The sequence below is a fragment of the Danio rerio genome, chromosome 20, assembly GCF_049306965.1.
Source record: "Danio rerio strain Tuebingen ecotype United States chromosome 20, GRCz12tu, whole genome shotgun sequence".
In the NCBI taxonomy this organism is placed as follows: Eukaryota; Metazoa; Chordata; class Actinopteri; order Cypriniformes; family Danionidae; genus Danio; species Danio rerio.
In genome coordinates this window covers 16,044,283-16,071,270 of record NC_133195.1, presented here as the reverse complement: position 1 = coordinate 16,071,270, position 26,988 = coordinate 16,044,283, and the positions used below count along the sequence as shown (strand labels likewise).

General features: G+C 34.9%; 2 protein-coding genes across 3 annotated transcripts; both read right to left on the bottom strand.

The window, feature by feature from the left end:
* Positions 1-217: 217 nt before the first annotated feature.
* pigc (phosphatidylinositol glycan anchor biosynthesis, class C) lies at positions 218-4,798 on the bottom strand. Its single transcript, NM_213261.1, is given in 2 exon segments — positions 218-1,766; positions 4,781-4,798. A coding segment is annotated over 1 exon segment (882 nt). The 5' UTR covers positions 1,764-1,766; positions 4,781-4,798; the 3' UTR covers positions 218-881.
* Positions 4,799-9,748: 4,950 nt separating this feature from the next.
* tmed5 (transmembrane p24 trafficking protein 5) lies at positions 9,749-26,404 on the bottom strand. 2 transcript variants are annotated; one of them, XM_073932224.1, is made up of 5 exons: positions 26,129-26,404; positions 22,798-22,895; positions 22,521-22,701; positions 10,424-10,634; positions 9,749-10,333 (listed from the first exon to the last, which is right to left on the bottom strand). In XM_073932224.1, the coding sequence occupies exons 1-5, from the start codon at positions 26,306-26,308 to the stop codon at positions 10,323-10,325; spliced, it is 681 nt and encodes a 226-aa protein (XP_073788325.1). In that variant the 5' UTR covers positions 26,309-26,404; the 3' UTR covers positions 9,749-10,322. The 2 variants fall into 2 exon arrangements, with proteins under 2 accessions (XP_073788325.1, NP_956697.1); NM_200403.1 differs by having other exon boundaries at positions 9,754-10,634; positions 26,129-26,327.
* Positions 26,405-26,988: the final 584 nt, after the last annotated feature.

Genomic DNA, 26,988 nt, shown 5'->3' with positions numbered 1-26,988 from the left:
AACACTGGCAGACATTTCTTGTAGAAATGTGGCTTTACACAAACATGAAACCCTGCAGAAATACCTGGGACTGATATTAGACTGACCTCTGGTGGACAAACAGCATGTCCACAACAAATTCAAAAACCTGATGTATTTTCTATCACCTACTGTAAATTAAAATAAATCAAAAGGTTTCGTAACAAGAATTAATAGACACTCTGCTGACAGACAAATATGTATGGTTAAAAACATTTATTTCCAATACATTGAGCTTGTTAGAATAACAGCATTTTTTAAAAACATCTTAGAAAAACACCAGAAATTCTGAAGTATTTACACAGTTATATAAATACTGTTAAGAAAAACTCCACACTCTTAAAATTGGGGGAACATCATAAACCATGTTGAGATCATAAAGCCAACAAAAGTAGAAGAAAAAAAAGATCAATTCATTTATTTAAGATCAATTGGATGTTTAATCGTAAAAAAGTCTTAATCCCAAAATTTAAAATGATTAGAATTTTTTTATGCTTGCTCTCTTCCAATTTAGAGAGAAATATGACCTGAGCATGTTTTTATGAGATTCTCATATGTATTATTTAGTTTTTAATGGCAATTCCCAACAAACATTGTGCTTAAAAGGTTACAGTTTACCCAAAAATAAAACTTCTGTCATCATTTACTCTCCCTCATGTTGTTCCCAACCTGTATGAGTTTCTTCAGTGTAATACATTAGTAGATAATTAAAAAATATAGTCTTCAACATTTCTCAAAATATCTTCTCTTAAGTTCCACATTAAGAAAAAAAAGTCTCATACAACGAATAAATGTTGAATTAATATTCACTTTTAGCGATCCGTCCTTTTAAGAAAAGACTCTCAAAGTCTTGAAGCCCTGTTTTAATTGAGGAAGCGGGACAGATCCTCTCTGATCTCAGCCTCATCCCAGGGGCCGTGAATGTTGTCCTTGTGCCTCTGCAGATGAACCAGCAGCAGTGGACAGAGTAGAGTCAACATTAACAGAGCCACTGAGAGAAGAAGAGCTCCCTCGGGCCAAAGGCTTCCCAAACCCCTGACGCCGGCCAAACACACCAGCAGCGCCGCCCAGGGGAAGCTCCAGTCCGCCTTCTCCCGCACCCGGTGCAGCAGGCAGGGCCAGAGCGCGAACACCAGCAGCGCGCAGGTCAGCATGGTGAAGGTGTGCAGGGCTCCGGGCAGACGGGATGCTAGACACACCGACCCGAACAGAGCTGCATTTAGAGAAAGACTTCCCGGCGGACTGGGCTGAGCATACGGGAAAGACACCAGATGAGCCAGGAGCATAACTGCCGACATGGCGTACACGGTATCAGTGCTGACCGACTCGGTCAGAGTCTTTAAAACTGGTGAAAACCCAAAAGTAAATGCTAGGAAGACAGCAGCGCTCTGCAGGTCCGCAAGACGCGTCCGTTTGCCATCACTGGCTCCTCCCAGGACCTCATAGAGCCCGTATCCAAACAGAGCGCAGCCTAGGCAGACGCATAACACGGCAGACGGCTCCAGCTCACCCTGCTCCATGTAGGACCACAGTGTGAGAAAGAGGGCCACGCAGGACACCTGCTGGGCGATAAGGCCTGTCTCGCGAACCACAGCCCAGTAGCGGTACTGGCGGACGCGGATGTTCCGCCGCAGCTCCTCCAGGAAACGCCGGTCCACATAGTTGTCTGGGAAAGGCTGCCGTTCATAGAGCACTTTCCTCCACGGGACGGCCGAAGGAGCCCCTGGACCGCTGTCTGCTCCCATCGCCTGTCCAAATCAGAGAACACAGTGGCTGAACATTAGCTATGCATGATATTGGGAAAAAATGTGACATTGCTCATTTTTAGTTTTGCTGCCACATTAGGAATTCTCTATTGAACATGACATGTTTTTATCTAGGAATAATGTTTCTAAAGGAGCTGTTGACATGAGATTGATCCTGATTTTGGTAAAAACTCAAACAATACAAATATTAAAATAGAATAAAATAAAACACATCTGAAAAATAAGTGATGTGTAATAACAATGGAATGACACAAGGAGAAGTGTTGAACTACTGAAATACTTCATATAAAAAGCTTTTTTTGATGATGGCAGCTTAAAGACGCCTCTCATATGGAGAATGAAGTCACATGAATTGCTAAGGTGTGAGTTCTTCAGAGACTTCAACACTGTGTAAAAATCTTAATGGTTATGTGAGTCCCATCTTTCAAATCTGATCTTTAATTTGTATTTTTTATTGGGTTCAAGTCAGGTGATTGGCTGGGCCATTCTACAGCTTGATTTTCTTTCTCTTTTCTTAGCTGTGTTTTGAATCATTGTTTTGCTGAAATTTCCGCTATGGTTTCCTTTTTATCATCCTGCTAATGTAGATGTTGGACTGAAGCAGCTGATATTAATTTACAATGGCGAAGAAAAGGGGGTTGCTGAAGAACTACTGAGAGATTTCAGCTGCTGTCTGGGCTTTTATTGTCATTCTGCACCTCTCTATCTTCATGTGTTTAATATTTTTTCCCTGCTTCATTTTTTTTATTACACATAACTTTATTTGTAAAATAATTAGATTTGTTGTCTTTGCATACTTAGATTTTTTTGATTGTTTTAAACATCTGGGAAATATTTTAAGTCAACAGCGCCTTTAGTAATATGTTTTCTGAAAAGAAAAGGTGATGTGTGGAATACTTATTTCCCCCACTGTTTTGTGACACGAATATAGTTTCACCAGATGAATCGAATACTTCTATTTGGAAAGATTTCATTAATTTAGATCGACTGATTGATCAAGTGTTTTTCTTTTATTTATTATTTTATTGCTTTGATGATGCAATTAACCCTTTGCAGGTAGTTTGATTGACAGGCAATCCAGCCAATAATACTGCTGATATCCTGCGATGATCTTGTATAACTTTCTGCATTGTTGTCAAACAGGCATCATGGTAGAGTAACATTTTACAATACAATGGTGAAAATAATCTCATATGGGACTCCAAATGGTACTCAGGTACACAGAAAATTATTTTCTATGCAGTGAGTTTGCATAAATCATAATGCATTACGAGCATTCATTCATTTTCCTTGGGCTCAAGCTGCAGTCACACTAGAGTTTGTGTGTGCAAAATTCTGTCGTATGGCGATGCGAAAAGGGGCGGGATTAAACAGAATTATTACTATTAAGCATTAAAAAAAGCGAGCGATTGCTCCGTGTTTTCAATTTCTTTTCTTTTTTTCTTCAATTTCAATTTTAGGCCAGTTAAGAAACCAATATTACCGAATATTACCAAAATATTACCAAATATAAGAAACCAATATTAATAACCTAGGTTGTTAATCACAACAATGGAAAATGTTCACAACAATGGTGGGGTGGGCTCTAAAATGACAATACTCAGATTTTAAATTTGGAATAAATGTTATAAGAAAACAATATTTTATATTAATATTTTAAACAATTTGTAAATTCAGTACATCCAGAGAAACTGAGAAATTTTCATTGGTCTTTAAGTACACTTAATTTTTTTTTTATTGTCAACATTTACTCCCCCTTCACTTGTTTAAACCCTGTTTGGGTTTCTTTCTTCTGCTGAGCACAAAAGTAGATGTTTTGAAGAATGCTGGTAATACGTATGGGTTGATAACCGTATTCAAGGTATACCACGGTTTGGAAAAATCAAGGTTTTAAATTTTTTTTTTTTGCTATACCGTTCCAATGGTTTATGTAGGTTTGTTTGTTTTTATGTTTTTAGGACATAAGTATCTCCAGCAGAAGATATCCTAAAATGCCATTTTTAAATTATAAATAAATCAGTGTTTTTGAAGCTAATCAAGAGGGAGGAAGTCAAAGATTGATTTAAATTATTTAGCCTGACATGTTTATTGTTACAAAATATTTTTAAAAGTTTGTCAAAATAAAATATATTGTGTTCAAAGGTAGAAAAAAGTTTGTTGTTTATCCAGACGATTAAAAAGAATTTATTTTAGAGCAGTAATAGCAATACCGTGATATTTTCATCCAAGGTTATCATACATCACAATCTTAAACCAGCCTATCGTCACCTTAGAATAATAAGGTTTTATCTGCATTCTGAATGATTTTAAAATATTGAGCTTCAAAGTTTTTGCATTGCATAGCAAACAGTATGTGTGTAACATTTGTTTTTTAAATAAAAAATCTTAAAATGTAAACAACTTATAAAAAAACATCGCATAATGTAAATAAGTTGTCATTTAGTAAGAATATGTCAATAACTCAGTTTTGACAAAAATGTCAAATAGAACCTTATAAGGTGACGCCATGTCTAGCTGATACCTGGCACCCTTTGACTTCAATAGCAATTGCTTTGCCTTTGTAAGTAGATGGGTCCCAGCATCCATCATTCATCAAAGTATCTTCTTTATGTTCGACAGAAGAAAGAAACTCATAAAGGTTTAAAACCAATTAGAGGGGCCAGTTAGATTTTTGCGTGAACTACACCCTGTTCTCCACATATCATGTATTTGCTTCATAGTTTATATATAAAGAAAAACATTAAACACCACAAAACTTTAAGCAGCATTGTTTATCTTTGTGTAAGTAAAACGTGCATTTAATCAATCTATTATTATCCTAAATGTCAAGCGGTATCTGACTGACAGCTTCTCACGTCAATCTGATTCATACAGAATGAATCAATCATACAGTCATACAGTAAGCCAGCTGGCGACAGTGTATAAATACAGACAAAATATATTATTTCATATCAAACTTATACAGAATAATGTTCAAGATAAATCTAAAATCTTACCGAATGAGCAGGGTTTCCTGTATTTAGCCGCAGCTGTCAAGCCATCATACATCCGGAAGTGACGTACCAAAAAACAAAAACAAAAGCGCAACCGTGGTATTGACTGAAGAGCGCCACCTGACGACTGTTCCTCACAACCGCCGACGAGTGAAAAGTGAGATGCATATACATTTAATATTTATATAGTCTATGGGTAATCCTCTCTTGATTAATTTGTAACAGCATATGACTAAAATTTAAATAAAAAAACAGTGTTTAGTAATTTGAGTTATTGTTACATTTGTTTGACCCTCATTAGTGGATAATCATATTTGGAGTCCGTCTGCACACAAACAATTTATTTTCATTCATTTTAGTTACTAATATTACACTAATACTTCAGTATTAGAGTATTTAAAATAATTTGACTCAAACAATATTGTATAACACAGGGCTTCTTTCATTTGTAGCGGACTCCTCAAATGTGATTGATTTTATTTTATTCTACAATTATTTTTTTTCATTCATGAGGAAAAAGTGTCGTTTTGGATGTGACATGTCTCCATAATGGATGTGACAGATGTACAATTGCCACTTGTGTGACTTTGGTAAATTAAATACAGTAGTTTGAAAAAATTGACAGAGACATTTATTTATTTATTATTGAATTATTTTTAGTTTAGCACTTTAATACTGAGTAAAACAGCTTATTGGCTTTAAAATGAAGGATTTATTTCATACAGTTGTAATAAAAGTCCATCAACGAACGTATAGAAACACCAAGCTAAGATTCATTCATTCAGATGTAAAAAAAAAAAGCATCAAACCTATTCACAATCAACATGTAGTTCTAGATATTGGCCAGAAGGTGGTGATATGAGATCAGAAATTCAACGAGAAAAGATCAGTAACTAAAATAATGTAATATATATATATATCATCCTTTATATTAAGTCAATAATAATAATAATAGTAATAATAATTGTTTCTATATTTTATAATTGTGCAGAGTCAGATCAAGGGCTGCACAGTGGCGTAGTGGGTAGCACGTTCACCTCACAGTAAGAAGGTAGCTGGTTCAAGCCATATGGTCCAATTGGCATTTCTTGCATGTTCTCCCCGTGTTTGCATGGGTTACAGCAGTACAGGTGAATTAGCTAAGCTAAATTGTCCATATGTGTGTGAATGAGTATGTATGGATGTTTCCCAGTGATGGGTTGCAGCTGGAAGGGCATCTGCTGCATAGAACATATCCTGAATAAGTTGGTGGTTCATTCTGCTGTGGTGACCCCAAATTCATAAAGGGACTGAGCTGAAAAGAAAATGAATGAATGAATGAATGAATGAATGAATGAATGAGAGTCAGATCAAGTTAAAGGCTATGAACTAACTTGAGCAACTATGATGAAGCCACTATTACATTGGAAGCACAAAACAGTCTGACCAATAGACAAACAGAAAAGCACAGAGCAGAGCAGAAAGAGCAGCAGATCCTAGAGGACAGACACTCTCAGAGGAAAAGTGTTGTTGTAGAAACACAGAAATAGACCAGAGAGAGAGAGAAATCATTTTTTTTTACCATACTTAAATAAATCAACTTACTTGTAGGCATGGGCCGGTATAAGATTCTGACGGTGTAATAACCTTGGATATAAATAGCACAGTTTTACTGTTTCATGGTATTCTGCTCAATGCTCTAAAATCTGTTCTTTTTAAATGTCTGGGTAAAAAACAAGAACTTTTTTCCCATTTGAACACAATATATTTTCATTTGAGAAACATTTACAATATTTTGGAGCAGTAAACATGACGGGCTGAATAATTCAAGTCAATCATTGACTTTTGCTGTCTTCATTAGTTTCAACAACAGACTTCTTCACAATTAAAAACAGCATCTATGTATGAGAGATGGAGATACTGTTGTCCTAAAAACAAAACAAACAAAAAAAAAATGCAAATAAAAAATCTTACACATACCTTTGTAGAGCTGAGCGATATGGCAAAAATGTCATCTCGAAAATCATTTTCCATATTGAACGATAACAATATATTTTTAAGTTGTTAATGCTTTAAGATTTTAAAAGAGTATCCCAACAAGGACTGAAGTCACAAAAATTAGAGGATCCGATTAAACAGCATAACATATTTTCGGCCAAAAAATTTTCAGTGGCCAAAGATTCGGTCCATCTCTAATATCACACACTTTTAGATTCCCATTGTGGCACTTTTCTGCTGTGTGATTGGCTCCTAGATTATTATAGAGTTAAAAGTGCATTGCTTATCATTGTTACAGACATAAATTTGATTGTGATTCAATATAATATTGTTTATCGGCTCAGACTAATACCGTAGGATGGCAGAAAATTTTATCAGTTTTAAAACCTTGACTTTTTCAAACCGTGATATAAATTTAAAAAAAATATCATCCCATGCTAACCTACAAGACACAAAAAACATATATATATACACACACACACACACACACACACACATATATATATATATATATATATATATTACTGTCATCATGGCAAACATAAAATAAAACAGTTATAAGAAATGAGTTATTAAAACTGTTATGTTTAGAAATGTGCTGAAAAACATTTCTCTCCATTACACAGAAATTGGGGACAAAAATAAACAGGGGGGCTAATAATTCCAGGGTGCTAATTATTCTGACTTCAACTGTATATATTACAACAACAAGTTGATAATTAAATTGTACATTAAACAGCACATTGAGTAGAATAGAGTGGGTAACCAATTTTCATTTCTCTGTTTGATATTTGGCGCCAGTTTACTCACTGGATGGAAACGGTGCTTTATTCGCAAATGTTTTATGTAATAGTCCCAGTTTTGTATGCAAGTTTAATTCACATCTTTGGATGAAAACATTACTAATGACAGTCAGAAGAGTCAGCCTGTGAGCGAGTGTTAATGAAGGCCAGGCTGCTGTCAGTGAAGGATGAGGGATTGAGCTGCTGCCGCTGTTAGCAGTCCTGAAGCCTGCCGTGATTTATAGAGCCACGCTCAGACGTTCATTTATAGATTCACATTCAGCCTGGCTCTGCCTGAGGCTTCTAAGAAAAGATCTTTAAAGTGAGCACAGTTTAAGTGTGAATACTAGGACAGGGTCAGCGACTTGCTAGAAGTTCCATCAATTGATTAAATTATTTAAAATAAAATAATAAATAAATAATACAACTAGTATAAATACAATTAGTAAATGACCTACAATTTTATGCCTAAGTAAATATAAAGATATTTTATTATATATACACATAACTGTTTTTTCTGGTTCTGGATTAGTTGATAACTGCAATATTCTCCTAGTATCAGCACTTGTCCAGCCTCTTCAGTGAGTGCGCCAAGCAGAGGACTAAACTCACTGCAGTTTGACAAAATACTGCAGATGTTGGGCTGCATAATGTATATTTAAGTGTTTTTTAGCTAAAAATATAGCTGTATAGTTGATGAATATTATTAGATTAGATTTAACTGTATTGTCATTACACATGTGCAAGTACAAGGCAACGAAATGCAGTTTAGGTCTAACCAGCAGTGCAATAGCAGCAAGTGCAGGATACAGGTATAAGTTACAAAGTGCAGTTCTAAAAAAACTATGGTGATATTTACAGATGGATGTACTATCAACATTATATACAGGTTGTATTAGCTATGAACAGAGATTTACAATAGATGAATATATGTGCAGGTTGCTATTCATAATTAGAGGTATGCAGACAGATATGAACAATTACATGTGCAGTTTAAGTAGAAATAGTGCAACAGTGCGATGAAGATGTGCCATTTTAGTTGTGCAGATTTTAAATAATTTCGGCCCAGTTTCACAAACAGGGCTTAGGTTAAGCCAGGACTAGGCCTTAGTTAAATTAGGCTATTTAAGACACATTTTAAAAAATGGCCTTAGAAAAAATATTACTAGTGTGCACGTGAAGACAAAAAAAAATGACACTGACATATTTTAAGACATCTCTCCACCAGTTATTTTGAGTTGAGACAGCTCAAACATGCAATTTAATCTTGACTAGCTTCAAACCTTGTTTGTGAAACCGGGGGTTAGTGTTTATGGGGAGTGTAAGTTATGAGGAGAGTGTGGGGGTGTATGAGGGAAGGGGGGCAAAAGAGTCTGGGGGAGTTTACTTATAAGGATTGGCTTTACAATAGTAATATTATTTTTTAATAATTACTGTCATCATGGCAAAAATAAAATAAATCAGTTATTAGAAATGAGTTATTAAAACTATTATGTTTAGAAATGTGTTGAAAAAAAATTGCTCTCTGTTGAACAGATTTGGGGAAGAGGGGGGGCGGGTAAACAGGGCTAATAATTCTAATTTCAACTGTATATACATTTCATTTTTAGACACTGCTCTGATGAAGCACATCATATGTGGTTTCAGTTCACTAATGATGCAAAGTGATCAGAGAGTAATGATGCAGAGATCCTGAATATCAAAATCCATATGCAAAATCTTCTAAGCAAGTTCTCACACAAATTTCGAAGCAGCAAACAAAAACAAACAAAAACAAACACAAACAAACACAAACACACACACACACGTACAATCATTGAATACTAATAATTGGGCAGATTTTTTATGTCATTTGAGAGTAATCAGGTAAACCGAATGTCCTTTTTAAAAAAAAAAAGGGTTTCAAAACGTTTAAATGTTTTAAAAAATTGATATTTAACTCTGTGGTGACACTATAAAATCAGCCCAAGAGACCCCAAAGTATATTAGAGTTTAAAAAAAAGTGCCAGATTTGATAATTTTCTCATGTACATTTCAAAGGGCTTCAGAAAAAAATAGTAGTAAGATGCGCCTTCCCTGATAATAAACTAATATGCCAAACTATTTAATAATTGTATACATTTATTTATTTCACAGAATTTCATGAGGCTGTTTTCACGATTACAGTTGCAGCACCTTTTCATTTTTGACAAAAATAAAAATAAAACACAAATGACAGCGAGCAGAACATCTTTAATGCATTTAGAAATAAATTAATAGCCCTGAACAAAAAAACAATTGTCGTTAACCATTAAAAACCGTTATAAAGAAGGGAGGTCACAGCATCTGTTACAACTGGGCGTGTCTAAACTCATATAATCATCAGTAACAGATGGCTAAAGCAGAGAGAGAGAGAGAGAGAGAGAGAGAGAGAGAGAGAGAATTGGCACTGGGGTGGTTAACGTACAAAACAGTCAATCCTATAATCATAAACACAGACGCAAAAATATGAAACGTGTCTCCATATCAGTGCCTGGAAGATTTCAGTAACTAGTTCTAAAACATGATGTCATTCCAAACAAAAACAATGCAAAACTAGTTCTCTGTTAGTCTGATACATCATTAAAACTAAAATATATATATATTTCCTAGTTATATCGGCCACATAGCAGCAGTTTAGAGACTCAATCTCTCATATCATCGGCTTAGTCGAGTAGAAAAATGATTGTCTTCAAAAGAGATAACAGAGACTGCAGGATGAGAAACTCCAGCTATAATCAGTATCAGTCCAAGGACACTTTGAGGGGTCAAAACGGACCTGAATTTTATAGGATATAGAAAGAGAGAGAGAGTTAGATGTGTGTGTCTGTGTGTTTTTCAGTCAGTAGCTATAGAGTTGGTTACGTGCGTGTTTTCGTCTTGTCCTCAAAGAGGCTGCGGAGCAAGTAAACCTGGACTCCGGATACGATCACCATGACTAGGACGTTAGTGCAGGACCACAGGTTGACCCGCTCGTAGTTGCTCTCCTGAAGGTTGCGATCTCGGGCTTCAAATGCTCTCAGAAGTGTCTGGATCTGAAGACTCTTTCCCAGTCGAGATTTCACATTGTTGATGGTGTCCTGGAGGAAGAGAGAGACAGAGAGAGCGTGTGAATCTTAATATTTTACTGGTGCTCAAAACTTTGCTTGTAGTTAATAGGGATGAGCGATATTGGACAAAAGTTATATTGCAATATTTAGGTGGATATACGGTTATATAGACAAAAGTATTAGCACTTTATTTAATATTTGTTCATTTATAAGCTCTTTCCCCACAGTATTTCCTTTCTCTAGTATGAAGTCTTATTTACGTCAGCTTGTTTTGGAATAAACTAATAATACCTAGAAAAGTAAAGTTTGTAGACAAACTTCATGGTGTCTTAAGAAAGCCTAGAGTGAAAGGTTGAAGTAGTATAAACATTTTAATAATTGAAGTCATTTTGGAGACATTTGAAACAGTTATAACTCAATATATGTTAGCATGTTTCTAGTATGCATTGGCATGTTTCTGCTAGGCTGTTAATAGGGGGTTCTGAGTGGTTGCTAGGGTGTTTTAAGTGGGTATTGCTTAGGCAGTTGTTAGGGTGTTCTTAGTTGTTGCTAGGCAGTAGCTAAGATGTTCTGAGTGGTGCTAGGGTGTTCCAGGTAGTTGTTGAGGTGTTGCTAGAGGGTTGCTGAGGTGTTGGTAGTTGGTTGCCAGGGTGTTCCGAGTAGTCGCTAAAGCATTGCTAGGTTGTTTTATGTGGTTGCGCACCCGAGTTGAGAAGACACGTTCACAGTAGCTAAACGCACCGTACTCTGACGTCAAGCGAACCCGGGTGCAGACCAATAGTGTTAGTGTGAAAGCACTCTTAGTGTGAATTAGCATGTTGTTAGCATGTTTGTTGTATAAACTAGCATGTTGTTAGCATGAATTTAGTTTGAATTAGCATGTTGTTAGTATGATTAGCATGTTAGTATGGACTGGTATGTTGTTAGTATGTCAAATGTAAAGTCAATGGCAGATTTTTTTTTTTACAATGGAAGTCTATGGGACAGTTGCTAGGGTGCCGTAAGTGGTTGCTAGGGTGTGGCTAGTAAGTTAATAGAACATCAGTGATTGGCAGATTGGTAATCTGAGTTAAATGAGCCTAACCTTAAGTCTGTATGACAGTCTGGTGCAAAGTTATGAGGTCACAAAATTTGGTCCAATGTTAAGTCAATGGGACTTTACAGAATATTTTCGGGTCAATTTAAAAAAACCGTATGTCAGATCAGTTGGAAAAGACATAGCAACTTAATGGAGTATAGTTTGGAGGTTTTGAGTGAGTTTGGTGGTTGTAGTATGAATGGTCTAGAAGGAGATGAGTTTTTAAAATAGTCGAAGAAGAAGATGAATAAGTTTGTGGTATTGTATAACAGTATGTTGGCTTCATCCACCATAATAAAAAAGTAATAACTAGCCCCCTTAGGATTTTTTTTTCTCAATTGGCTACAGAACAAACCTCTGTTTGTTAATCTAATTAAATAGCACATTAAACTAAACACTAGAATTTTACAAATGATTTTTTTGTTGTTGCTTTTTTTTGATTGGCTGATGAGCATTCTAAGATGTGCAATTATTATCTGACAGCTAAAGTAGCTCCAGGCAGGTTTTAACAACATTACAATTCAATATCACTACACTACACTACACATGATTGGAGTCATTTCACAGCTACAACTTTTAAAAATCAGATTAAGACAAAATAAAGGATTTAGATTAGATGTGTAAGAAACTGCACACAGGAGCAAAAAACAGACAAATGTCTAGAACCACAACATCACGACATCAAATCTGAACAGTGTCTTTAGGTGTGGTAACCATATTTTAAGCAGAATAATGGACTCCGGTGTGCTGGATTATTAGACAATAACGCACACTCAAGTAACAGCCTCATCATCTCTGTGCATTATGTTTCAAATAACTCCAATAATGAACCATCATCAATTATTCCTTAATTCAAGACACAAACTTTAATGTTTATTTTGCATAAATCTTACATGATAAACCTTAGGAACTTCAGATTAATACCCAAAATCACAAGCTTTCTGAACTTTTTTTTCCATTTAAAGGAAGAAATGCAATGTTTGAAACTACATCACTTAAATAAGGTGAGTGAAAAGTAACTAGGCATCAAAAATTGGTCCGTGTTTCTACAACAATTTTTACAACAAAAATTCATGACTTTTTCAGGTTTTTCAAGTCAATTTTCATAACCTAATGTTTCATGTAATGTCTACATATATGTGGTAAATCATAAGAAACATTTATATTTTTTACAGCATATCATAAAACACACAATAGTTTCAATGTACTTTTAAATCCATGTAAAATAGATGATGCTTACACAGCACTAATAATGTGAGAGCCTGTTTTTGACCAAGAAAAGAAAAGTTAAAACAACTAACCTCCATTCTGTATTCAGATATTTGTAACACTAATTTCAGATAATATTACTAGTTTAACAAACTATTGAGATTAGGTTAAACTACTTCTATTATTAAGCTACGATCACACTGCACTTTTCACTCCATAGACTTCCATTCATAGGCATGCGAATGCAGCAGACCAAAACCCAAGGATGTGCGCATTTCACTGCATGTTTCGCAAGTTTCGCATTTCACTGCATTCAAAAGTTCAATCTTGGTGAATTCTTACCTGCGAAAACACATCAGGTGACTGCGTGAGACCAATAGAAGAGCATTTAAAATACGAAGCAATCCCTTACTTTTATTGATGTCTAATCATATTGTTTAACCCTGCCTCTTTTCGCAGCGATGTACGACAGAATTTTGCAAGCACAAGCTCTAGTGTGACCACAGCTTAAGTCGCTTTGGACAAAAACATCTGCTAAATGACTAAATGTAAATGATGTTTCCACGAATTTTCCAAAACCTTTTCTTTTTTCCAGGCCTTTAAAGCAGTGTTAAAATTCCTTGACTTCAGGTCCAGGTTTTCCATCACGTACGAACCCTGCTCATATTATAAAGAGCTGATAAAAGCTGTACAGTGAAAACCAGAGATGTATGATTTGTCAAGTGGCGATAATTTAAATAACACCAACCCTAGAATCAATACATGGAGACGAATAAAGTGAGGCCTGTGATAATATAACGTCTGATTCACACACGGGACGTCATCGTCAACGCTTCCTATTCATTTTGAAAGGATGGTGTCAAGCACTGCTGAACTGGATCGTGGCTCACTGGGAAGTTGGGAATTTCTCAACTTTTTAAGCACCAACAGGAGCGTCAGCCAATCAGATCGCTTTATGCAAATACCCCAGCTCAGACAGTAGCCAATTGTAGTCTAATTTCATTGGCTGATGATGCTATGACGATCGCATCAGCCCTAACTTCAGACATGTCCTCCGTCAAGCATTGACGTTTACGCCCTATGTGAATGGGGTGGAAGGTTGATCATTTGTGATCATGTAATAACTGTAAAGTAGACAGCATTTCAAATGCTGACTAGTGTATTTTACCAAGGAAAGCAGTGTATATGTAATTAACGAGACTACTTATAAAATACCTCACAGATACCCGTAAATACTATGCATACAGACCCCAAGAGTCTAGTCAAGAGTCAGAGTCTAGCTAATTCTCAAAGTTATTACGGACAAAAAACTAATCAGAATAAATCTCAAACTTTTGCAGCAATTCCCACCGCTCTTTAAAAGTCTTTGTGTTTTTGAAGGTCAAAGAGAAGAGAAATAAATGTTTTTGTTTCGAAAAAATAAACCTAATAATTTTATTATGTCTGCAGGATCAAAAGTAGAGACCTAAAGAGTCCCACAAACATGCGTCTAAGAACTGCTCCGCAATTGATCTAAATCTCCACTTTGAAACAATGGCAGGTAAACAAAGTCAGCTCAAACACTTTGACCCAGCACCAGCACACAATTTCCTGCGCAGATGCGAATTTAATCAAAAGCTTCCTGTTTCTTCCTGAAAGGCCTTGTTAACACAGAAGGTACAGCTCTAAATGTGTTTGTTAATATTGGCTTGTGTACTGCAGTCAGAGTTATGCCATTTCGCAAGCACTCAGGGTCACACTGACACCACCTGTGCTGCACAGCATGCTGGGGGTTTAGTTGGCATGATTTGTTATCTGCACCGGTTTAGTTCAAACAAAATGTCGGCTTAGCAGCAAGGTTATTATAGAGTAGTTTAGCATTTTTAAATGAATTTAATTTCTATATTTTTAAACATTCAATCATTAATGGTTTTGTTAGATTTAGCTCAGTTTTTCTGTAAACACATTTGTATTAAGTTTTTAGATATTTCGTTACAGTTTTTAGTAACTCTAATCAAACAGTTGGCAGATAACAAACCAAAGAAACTAACTATTTTGGAAAGCTCTTTGTAATAAAAATAAAATAATTATTTGAACAGACACTGAACAAAAATGCAGGCAGTGGGTAGCACGTTCGCTTCACAGCAAGAAGGTCGCTGGTTCGAGCCTCAGCTGGGTCAGTTGGCATTTCTGTGTGGAGTTTGCATGTTCTCTCCATGTTCGCATGGGTTTCCTCCAGGTGCTCTGGTTTCCCCCACAGTCCAATGACATGTGGTATAGGTGAATTGGATAAGCTAATTTGTCCGTAGTGTATGTGTGAATGAGTGTGCATGGATGTTTCCCGAGATGGGTTGCCGCTGGAAGGGCATCTGCTGCGTGGCTCGATTCTGCCGTGGCAACCCCAGATTAATAAATGGACTGAGCCGAAAAGAAAATTAATGAATGAACAAAAACGCAACATTAACAAATCAAAGTAATAATTAAAACATCTTTATATTAAACCCCAGGTGGCGCTCTTATGTGGAAACTCAATACACCCACTATAAAAAAAAAGGAAATCCTAAAAGCATTCCATTACAAGCAGAAGAATGACTGCTTTTATTGGTTCAACGTGACTAATAAGCACACAATTACGGAGTCATATCACAGAAGGATTTATTTTAAACGCTCGGCTGAAGTTATGAAGTGAGTTTAGTGTAAAAAAAAAATATTATTATATGTGGTATTTTCACATTCAGCATTTACAGCACATCGTGTTCCCACTCTAAAGCCTGGTTTTTACTTCTGTGTCAAGTGATCGGCATGACCAACAGGAATGCAACGCTCGTAGCTGTGCATTTATACTTCAGCGCACCGTTTCTGTTGGTCTGCATTAACACTTCCGAAATGCTAGTTGGCAGGAGGTGTTTATGTTTCTCTGTGTCGAGTTTCTTCGCTGGTGTTTTGTTTTTTCTGAACGCTTCCTTAATGTACAAGGAGCTCAGACTCGCTCATTTTGAGGCGGACGTGCAACAGCTTTAACCATGAGGTAAACAAAACAAAACTTTCCATCCGGAGCTCCTCCACGGGACTCCACACTTGTAAACAATCGCTCCATCGAGCTCATGCGGCTCTCTGTCCTACCCCCACTCGTCAACGATACCAAGCCGACCAATCACAGCGCTTGCGCTACGCATCGTGGCAACATGTAGTTACATTTTTTGAGAGGTGTGCGTAGACGCGTAGTCCGCGCCATAGCATACGTGTGCGCTTGATGCAGAAGTATAAATCAGCCTTAAGCCAAATGACCCAGACCTCTCCCTGACTAAAAAACTGAATTTTCCTTATTTTTCCCATGAGAATGTTGCAGACATTTACAATGTGTTAAGATTTATGGTCCATTCAATTCTACTCATCTTTGAGCATACAAAAGAGCTGGTTATGCTGCTTGATGTTGTAAACTTTTAAACTTAAATTTTCTTTTATCATTTCATTTTAATGTGCAGTCATGAACATGCCAGTTTGAAGCGCATATAGCTTGGCCATTTCTTATGCCAAGTAATTTACTCATAGGCAAATGAATCAGAAGTCTAAGTCTGTATGGAAGCAGTAATCTAAAAAAAAATAAAAAACTGTGCTCCTTTACTGTACTTATGCACGCAGTGTGAAAGAGATTTCAGAAGCTACACTGACAAAAAATGATTTCTGCAAAATTGTTGCATACGATATATATGGGTTGAATTTAAACAAAAAAATTACATTTAGTAATGTTCAACGTAATTTGTTTGCTTAAATTCAGCCCAAATAAATAGTTTACAACTTTAAAATGTAATAAATCCAAAAAAATCATCTTTGAACCATTTTTTTCAGTGTATGTACATTACTGGCATTATCACATAATTATTATTGATTTCATTATCATCCAATTAAATTGATTTTCTATTAGAACGTGATGTTGCGTAGCTTGTCAGTGGACTAGGACTCTGTGTAGTAAATGTTGCTCCAACTGAAAATGCGTGCTGGAGGTTTACTACAACCGGTGTCACTCACAAAATGCCTGTGAAGATTGCTTTGGATTAATCGCCCAGCCCTAGTACAAGACTAATATATTCATTGTCTGCATGACGTTCATTCATATATGGATGATTCAATTCCTGCTAACCCACATTCCATACCCATAGTTAAACTTACCACACCTTTAGACCAATGATTTCCCATTATTTGTATTTCATGCTGTTCCTGATTACTGCTGTGCATTTCTCAAAAACCCTTTCACAAAGATCCCTCTCACATAAAGATAATTCTAGATGATGATTATAGCGATTAACAGAATTTAAAACATCTCCATAGGCAATATACTCTGTAATTTTCACATTTGAAAGTGATTTCTTTGGTATACTCTGTGACACCTGAAAGTTCTGCGGTTATTAAAAGTTGTATATATCATTTTGACGGATGTAAACAATAACAATCCTGACATATTTCCTGTTTAATATTTTTAATTTCCATAGCTTCCAAGAATCCAATAAGATCCACATATTAATAATTAATGTTTTGATGTCTGTTTAAACAATTAGGTTAGGATTGAGTTGGCTTTTTTACAGTTATGTAAAGTTAAGTAGTTTGACAAGCAGGAAATCTTCATGAACCAGTGACATAATCACATCACACAAAATGGTCCATTACATCATGATCATGTCAGTGTCATCATGATCCTTCAGAAATCACTCTAATATGATGATTTTGTGCTTATAGGATGATTATCAATGTTAAAAATGACTTTACTGCTTAATTATTTTGTGGAAACCATAACCATTCTACATAGAAAGTTTAAAGAATTTTTTTTTGGGTAAAACTCCACGTCTTATCCATGTTTATTTTTAGATATATAAGGGATATATATATTGTATATTGTTTTATATGCATGTAGGAAAAGTGCTATATATATATATATATATATATATATATATATATATATATATATATATATATATATATATATATATATATATATATATATATATATATATATATAAAATATAAAAAATAAATAAAATATATATATATATATATATATATATATATATATATATATATATATATATACACCCAAAAGCTTTGAATGGTAGTGTATGCTTAATTTGAAATTTTCATCTTTGTGCATTATTAAATAATTATGCAATTAATTAATATATTATTATATAAATCACCCAGCACCTCTTTTCTAAATGTTCTGTTAATAATATGTATGAAAAAATTACTTTTATGAAAAAAAATAGTGCACTTTTAGAAATTTTGATGTTAGTATTCATGCATGTAAACGTCTTAATTGCTTTATTTCCTTCCTGAACAAAGTGTGCATGTGTGCGTAAGGGTGAAAGGTAACCCCTTTCAAGGTGGCTTCTAGACTCAAACAAGTTCCCACAGCTTTACGAATGATATCTGTGACATTCTGAAGCTTTCCCTCTACAGAATAGGATCGAAGCGCAGACAAAGTTAGCTGGCACTGACATCTCATTTTGGAATACAACCATACAAGTATGTTTTGCATTACATTGCGATGAGTTAAAACAGCGGTCAGTAATAGCTAGTTTAAAGAGGTAGTTCACCTAAAACTGAGGAAATATAAATTTATATAATCTAGTTTCAAATGAACAATAATCTACATATAACTGAAAAGTTATATGCTTTCGTTCTTTCTGACAACTGGCTAAGCCAAAGTGATGCAATTGCTACAGGGCAGGCTTTTAACGACTCTGCCTTTGTCTTTGGGTGATACTTTTCTCTCAGGAGGTGTGGAATGAGCCCCCACATCCTCCGCTCATTCTACACCTGCACTGTGGAAAGCATCCTGTCTGGCTGTATCACGACCTGGTATGGAAATAGCACCAGCAGCAATCGCAAAGGCCTTCATAGAATTGTGCGAACTGCTGGACGCGTAATAGGGGGTGAGCTTTCCTCCCTCTAGGACATTTACACCAGGTGGTGCATGAGGAAAGTGAAGAGAATTATCAGTGACTCCAGCCATCCAAGCCATAGACTTTTCTCTCTGCTATCCTCAGGCAGACATCCGATCACGCATCAGCCGACTGAAGGAAAGCTTCTTCCCTAGGACTAACAGGCTGATGAACACTTAACACACAGACTCTTCCATACCCCTCCCTGCACACCATCAATATGTAGCATGCACTGCACTTTAACCAATCCATACTTGAAACAATACTGCCTACAACTATGTGGACATCTATTCATTGTACATATCACTGTCAATTTCACATTGTCGTTGTATTTGCACTGTCTGCATTTTGCACTGTCTGTATTTTGCACTGTCGTTGTATTTGAACTATCTGTTTTTTTTACTGTCTGGAGCCAGCACCAAAGCTTTGCACTCATCATAGCAGACATGCTGCTGATGATGTGACAATAAAAGTGATTTGATTTGATTTAGGCCAAAGAAAGCCCTTTTGTTGATTAACTTGTGTGGTCAGTAGCTGGTTTCGAACACCTATATGCCAGTTATCATGTATTATATTAATACTTAATTTGCATGCTTTGTTTAGCCATCTCCCCTCCTCCTAAGAAGACATTTTAGACAGGACATCTTTGTCTTAATTCAGACTTGTGATAAAACTCGCAGACTGCAGACCTCCAATAAGCTGCTGCAGACACATGGACTTCTTAAAGACGCTCTATGACTGCAGATTAACCAACATGTCTCAATAAAAAATTCTGCTTGTTTTCAGGTCTCCTGGACTGGGTTCTCTTCTCTCTTTCAATCATTAATTTTTTACAATAACTGAAAATTCATTTGCTCATCCTTTACTTGTTTCAAACTTTTTCCGAGTTTCTTTCTTCTATTAAACACAAAAGGAGACATTTTGAAAAATGCTATGAACCTGTGACTAGGGCTGGGCGATAAGGCAAAAAAATAAAAAATAAATAAATAAATCTTTTTTTTTTTTTTGATAAAGTTTGACCAATTCATGATTTAGATATTTTTATTGTGTAACTAGTCAACTTAAAACATTACAACAACATGACTGAAGTAACTTTCTCTTTATGAGCAACTTGAAAAAAAAATTGGAAACATTTAAGGAACATTGTATTTTAATGGCCATGCCATACATGAATTTGTCAACAAAGTGTAAATAAATGTAAAACAAATTCATGAGTTAAATATTGTTGCAAAATATTTTATCAGTAAATATTGTGCAATTTAAAATAAACAATAAATACTTCTGCTTTGATTTTATAGTAAAAAAATAACCCTATTAACCAAAGTAAACATTACATCAGTCAACTCAAAAAGTTCAGCAAATTTACAACAATAAAAAATAAAAACACCACAAAACAAAAAAAAAACACTTTGTAGACCATCGTGTAAACAAAGCATGTTGTTGATAAGTTGCATGTAGCTGTAACAGGTTTTTTGAGAGGACAACCAATCTGTCTACTGTTTCAGGCTTTAGAGATGCTCTGTGACAGGTCATAATGTTCCCACCTGCACTAAACTTGCTCTCAGTATGGGCCTTGGTAGCAGGAATACAGAGGTATTTTTTGCAAGTGGGCTGAGCCTGGGAAAGATTGTCTAATTAGCCTTCCACAAGTGAAGTGGGTCTGTGTCTGAATCTACATCTGGAGACATCAAAAAGGCTGTCAGCTCAGCTTTGACTTTGTCTTCTTCTGACTGAATGACAGGTTGTGATGCTGGTGCCGTTTTCTTAAAAAGAGATAGTGGAAGTAAGGGACTGAACACTGAGACTGTAAAGCCTGATTTAACCCAATACGTGAAGTTGTGGACGTGGAGCTGCTGCAAATACAAGCACCAGGTGTGAGTCTAATATATAAAAATATGTATTTATTCTATTTTTCTTTTTTATTTGCACCACTACTTGTACTTCACTACTACAGCTGCTCGCCTCTGCTTATGTTCAAACCAAACTAAGATCAGCGCGGTCTTTATAATGGCAGGTTTTTACGTCCTTCATACATGCTGAAAGATCGAGTTTATCGACTTGATAAGGGAATATGTCTTGACATAATCCACAAAGATGTGACTTAAAAAAGCATGAAGTCATGTATCATTTTAATCATTGCATTAGTCTGAATGTAAATCCCCTCGTCAGGCAGCGCTGGAGCAGTGTAAGAGAGTGGACCACAGCACATCAAACGAAAGGTATTAACAAAAGAAAAATACACAACTTAAGACACTTAAATGCTTGTATTTGCACTAGCTGTGCGATACGCGTCCCTAACTTCATGTATTTGGTTAAATTAGGCTGTCAAGTCTTCCTGTGTTCAGTCTGTTATAATCAAGGTGGAAACCCAGACAGGAAGTCAGGCAACGTAATACAAAGAGTGGACTAATAATATCTTGGATAAGTGGACAAATAATATCTTGGAGCCAATAGCTAGACTGTATAATAGGGCCTATAAGATCCACTTTCTGGATGGACATATCACTGTTTTGCTCTATCACTTTCTAATGCTTTACCATTTCTAAACTACATTATGAACACAGGGATTAAACTGTCCTATAAAATTTTAAATAGCGCAACCTCAGCAGCCGTTTGTGCTTTGGTACCAAAACTTAACACAAGGACAGATCGTTCCACCAGATCTGCAACAAATGAAGGTTCGCCATTACCGGCTTTAAAAAAAATGTTATGGACAGAGATCTTTCTTTTATGTATTCACAAAAGCATGGAATGAGATCCCACAACATCTAAAAACAATACCAACACTGAGACTTTACAAAAAAAAAAATCCCATGCTCGTCATCTGATGGTCAACTATCCCTGTAGCCACTGAGATAGTAGCCTGCTTTTCTCTACTTTATATGTTTGGTGATTGTTTGTACTGTGTTGATGGATGAGATGTCTGTCTGTTTTTTTTTGTTCTGCAGAGCAGGAACCTGCTGAAAAACAGCATTCATGCTGAGTTAGGCCCGATTATCTTTTAATCTTTTCCTGTTTTAAAAATTATAAATAAATTGTCTTAAAATGTAAATACGAATTAATATTAATAAAAAAAATAATCAAAGGAATCACCCAGCCCTACCTGTCACCATTGACTTCCATAGTATTTGTTTTTCCTGCTATGCAAGTCAATGGTTACAGGTTTTCAGCATTCTTCAGAATATCCTCTTTTGTGTTTAACAGAAGAAAGAAACTCTTATGTTTGCAATTACTTGAGGGGGAGTGAACAGTGAGTGCACTTTCTTTTTTAGGTAAACTATGCTTAACTTCATCGGTTGTGTTTTGAAATAAGGCGTGTAAATAATGGCGGTGAGAAAAATAACCACAATTCTTAGGGATTGATATGAATAATGGAAATCGCATATAAACGGGGAAAAACTCCTGACATAAAACCATCATATTGCGATTAACCCTCACTCTGATTTTTGGAAATTCAGATTATATGTGCCCATGTTAATGTAGTTATTGTCATGTAAACACATTGAAACTTCTGGAGCTGCGCATCAACAGATTTGCTTTTCAGTGTTTGGACTTAAACCACACAGAATTGAACTAAACTAAACTTTAACTCTGAAAACTGAACTGACACCGTTTCAATTTACTAGAACTTCTATGATAAGCTGCTTTGACACAATTTACATCGTAAATACGCTATAGAAATAAACATGAATTGAACTAAGGGTGTGATCTTACCATAATATCCTCCAGCTTCATGTCCAGAAGATCTGCTCCCTGCACATACGCTTTCCAGTCCTCCGATTCCTCGTCCTCTCCCATATTGTCCAAAATCAGCTCAAAGAAGATGACTTTCTCCGAAACCGCACTGAATGTGTTATCAAAACAGAACATGTAGTCTCCCTCTTCTGTTTCCACACTGAGGACAAAAGGTCACAGAGAAAGCACACGCATTACTATTTGAGGAGCAGAAAGTTCATGACTCTGACTAAACTGTGTTATAAGCAAAACTCACGTATGAACCCCGTCAGATTTTCTGTAGTCAGAGGCTATGATGTGGCCGCTGGGTGAGTTTAACTGGAAGTCCACGTCTAGACTTGCTCCATCCAAAACCTGCACATAGATATCCCTTAATGAGAGATCAGCGCTGATTCTGACTTCACAATATGAAAGTTTGAGCTTACAGCTATAATGTTAAATGAAAATATAACAAATATTATTATACGCTTATATTTGGACTTTAAATGAGAAGATATTTTAGTGTTGACATTTCTAATTGTAACATTTTATTCTTTTATTGTTGTATTATCATTATTATTATTATTATTATTATTATTATTATTATTAATTTAGTTCTTATAAATAAAATAAGCAAAAATCTGTCTCGGCAGGTCACACAACAAAAACTTAGAAATTTGCCATGCTGAGGTGAAATATTGTAGATATTTGTAAAATGATGTTCACCCTATTCAGTTTTGAAAATTTCTATATTGTTTAAATTAAATTTAATTGCATTAATAGAAACAAGAATCAAATGAAATCCAAAGCTTGTGAATCGAAATCAAATGCTTGTTAATTAACATTTTATCGAAATTGAGAATCAATTCAAAGCTTGAGATTCTGAATAGAACTGAATCAAAAACTGAAAGCTTGTGAATCAAAATTAATTCAATAGCTTAATGAATGGAAACTAAATTAAAATCAAGAATTGAAAGCTTCTGAATTGAAGTTAAATTAAAAGCTTATGAATCGAAATCAAATTGATTCAAGAATTGAATCAAATCGAACTCTTGAGAATCAGGATCTAATCAAATGCCAGAAAATCACAATTGAAATCGAAAATAGAAGGCTTGTTAATCAAATTAAAATCAAATGCTTGTTGATCGAAATCTAATTGAATAAAGAATTGAATCAAATTGTCGATTACTTGGGGAAAAAAATCTAAATGCTTGCAAATTGAAGCCGAATTGAATCAAAAGCTTGAGAATCAGAATTGAATAAAATAGTTGTAAATGAAAATTGAATTGAAATCGAAAATTGAAAGCATGTGAAAAAAAAAATCACATTGAATCAAGAATTGAATTAAATCAAAAGCTTGTAAATCAAAATCGATTCAAATGCTTGTGACTCGAAATTGAATTGAAATCAAAAATTGAAAAGAGAATTGAAAGCTTATGAATCAAAATCCAAATGAATCAAGAATCAAATCATATCAAATGCTTGTGAATCGAAATCAAATCGAGAATGGAATAGAAACCCTGTGAATCAAAATCAAATAAATTGGGGGATCTGAATCAATACCCAGCCTTATTTGAGTTTGCTACACTCTCAGAAATAAAGATACGCGAGTTGTCACTAAAAAGTACAAAAGTGTTCCTCTTAAAATTTTTAGGTACTAATATATACTTTTGAGGTACCAATATTGATCCTTTAAGTACAAATGTGTATCTTTTGAAAAGGTACCACCCTAGTGAAAGCTTCCGTACCTTTTTTTATGAGAGAGTATGAGACAAATAAGAGATTTCATTTACACAAGTCTACAGAAATAGTCCTCTGGGTACATCCTCTTCGTCAAAACTGACCTTTAGCTTCATTGTGCCACTTCTCTAAACTCTGTCACAACTTGAAGAATCATTTCAATTAGCCATACTGCATTGCATAAAATCATATCTAAGAGCATAATGGACAGTTTGTTTCACAATCAGTGGGGGAAAAGAGAGAAAAATCTCAAGTCTGCATGGAGAGCTGAAAACATATTATTAGCCCCTTCTGTAAAATCCTAATTATTTAAAAAGTAAAAAAGATTTTTTTTAAAAACATTTTCATTTCATTGCCATGATGATGATAAACAGTATTTACTGGCTATTTTGCAAGATACTAGTATTAAGCTTAAAGTGCAATTTAAATGCTTAATTACTACTTAAATATAGGCAAGTTAGGGTAGGGTAAGTTAGGGTAATTAGGCAAGTCATTGGACAACAGTGGTGCATTTCTGTAGTTAACCTTTAAAAATAAAAATAAACATTAAACTGCTTTTATTACAGCTAAACTAAAAGAAATAAGACTTTAAAAATTTATAAAATAGAAAATTTCACAGTTTAATAATTATGGCTTCAACTGTACATCTAAAAAATTCTATAACTCTCTCAATTCAATACAATTCAATAATTGCTTTATTGGCATGACAAATGTTACAAATGTATTGGCAAAGCTTATAAAGTTTACATTAAAAACCAAAGAACATACATATATTATAAAAAGACACAGTAAATAGCAGTAGTCGTAGGAGTGGTACAAAATATATATACATATAATAAAATAAAAATATAAATAATAGATAATTTTATTCAATTTATCACATATTATTCAATATCATATTATTCAATATATCATATTATATATTTTCAACAAAAAATAATAATAGATCAGAATAAACTATAATAAAATAAATAATAATATAAACTCTCTACGTGTAACTCTAAAAATATTTCTTTCTGTGTTTCAAATAAAAAGAAGATAAGTGAAAATGCACAAATAAATACATAATTTTCTATTATAAGATTCTTAAAATTATATTAAATTCTATTTTAAAATTATTAAACTTTGACAGAATTTTGCCTTTTAGATTTTCACATTTTGTTTTAAAAAGAGGGAGACGTTCCTTGTTTGATGGTGTTTGCATTTAATACAATTTTCAAAAGTTATTTTATTTCCCAGAGATGGGTTGCGGCAGGAAGGGCATCCGCAGCGTAAAAACTTGCTGGATAAGTTGGCGGTTCATTCCGCTGTGGTGATCCCGGTTTAATAAAGGGACTAAGCCAACAAGAAAATGAATAAATGAAAAAGTTATTTTATACAATTAAACATATTACATTCTGGTGGAGAAAAAATCTAAAAATGAGTGAATAATATTTAATAATAGTAATTCAGCATAACAAATATAATATTGGGGGAGTTGTTTTTATTACAAATATATTTATTGTTTATCTGTATTTATTAAAATATTTTACATAATAAATGACCATGTTAATAATTGCATTTGGTTTAAATGCATAAAAAACTTCATCCTGACAAGGTTTTTAAATGGCTTGTCGTTTGAAGGACAATGACAAAGTATTAAGATTTATAAAAACTAATCATTTGTATTTTGGGACACAACAATACGACAATTAAACAGCTTTTTTTATTTTAAAATGTCATCAATCGTTCTGGTAATAAACATGTCTGGTACATAAACTCAAACTGCCTCATATCTATTTACATTTAATCGATATAATAACAAGTATTTGTGTTGTGTATCATCATAATCAGTGTCAGGCACACGCAGAGGCTGAGAATGAGAGTACCTGGTACTCGATCTCCAGTGAAGCGTCTTTCTTCATCGTCTGGAAGAAACATTCTCTGCGTCCCGCGGCCAGAGTGAACGTAAAGTCGCTGTCCAAAGACTGAGAGAAAGCGCTGGCCAAAGAGACACACACAGACAAACACGCCACACACGCTCTCAACACCTCCATACTCCACCGCATCGCTCCACACGGACAAAACTTTACCGACAAGCGATGAAAGTTACTCTTCTTGTGTAAACTTGAGCTGCTGCTCGGGACAGCTCAGCTCACCGGACTAGTTGAATGCCATAACTTGAGGACCCCGCCTCAAAAACGGTCAAACGTTATTTGAAGGTTTTACATGTTCCAACACTGATTACTCAGCTTTTTCTAAGAGAATTGACTAAAGCTGAACATAAATTTATAGAACACTTGTTTTGTGAGAGCAAATTAAATATTTATAGGCTGCACATGTACAGCGTCATCCTCTGGCATTTAACTCGACGTCCTGAAATATTGCATTGTGGGAAATGAAGTTTTTTGAGGAAAAAAAAAATTAGTTTTGTGCTCCATACTATATTGTGATTATATTCAGTAAAGGTTGTATATTGGACTCTATTTCTTCAGTCTAAATAATTTTTTTCCAGAGAATAATATTTTTATATGCATAAATATAAAATAATAAAGACTATAAAATAGGCTACACAAAGTACAAATCTCAGAACTTGTCAAACATTTTACACCAACTTACTGAACAAATCCATGCACTTTTTATGATGCAAATGAGCAAAACATTCAGAACTTTTCATTTGTATGAGAGTATGTGTATTTTATTTATATATTTACGTAATAAGGTGACACGATGGCTTAATGATTAGCAC

What these genes read in the sequence shown, in the direction of transcription:
- tmed5 (XM_073932224.1), bottom strand. Translation starts at nt 26,308, where the DNA reads ATGCGGTGGAGTATGGAGGTGTTGAGAGCGTGTGTGGCGTGTTTGTCT. An exon ending in CACTGGAGATCGAGTACCAG is followed by an intron (nt 22,896 to 26,128) that starts GTACTCTCATTC and finishes ATCTATGTGCAG; the next exon opens with GTTTTGGATGGAGCAAGTCT. An exon ending in TGAAGCTGGAGGATATTATG is followed by an intron (nt 10,635 to 22,520) that starts GTAAGATCACAC and finishes CTCTTCCTCCAG; the next exon opens with GACACCATCAACAATGTGAA.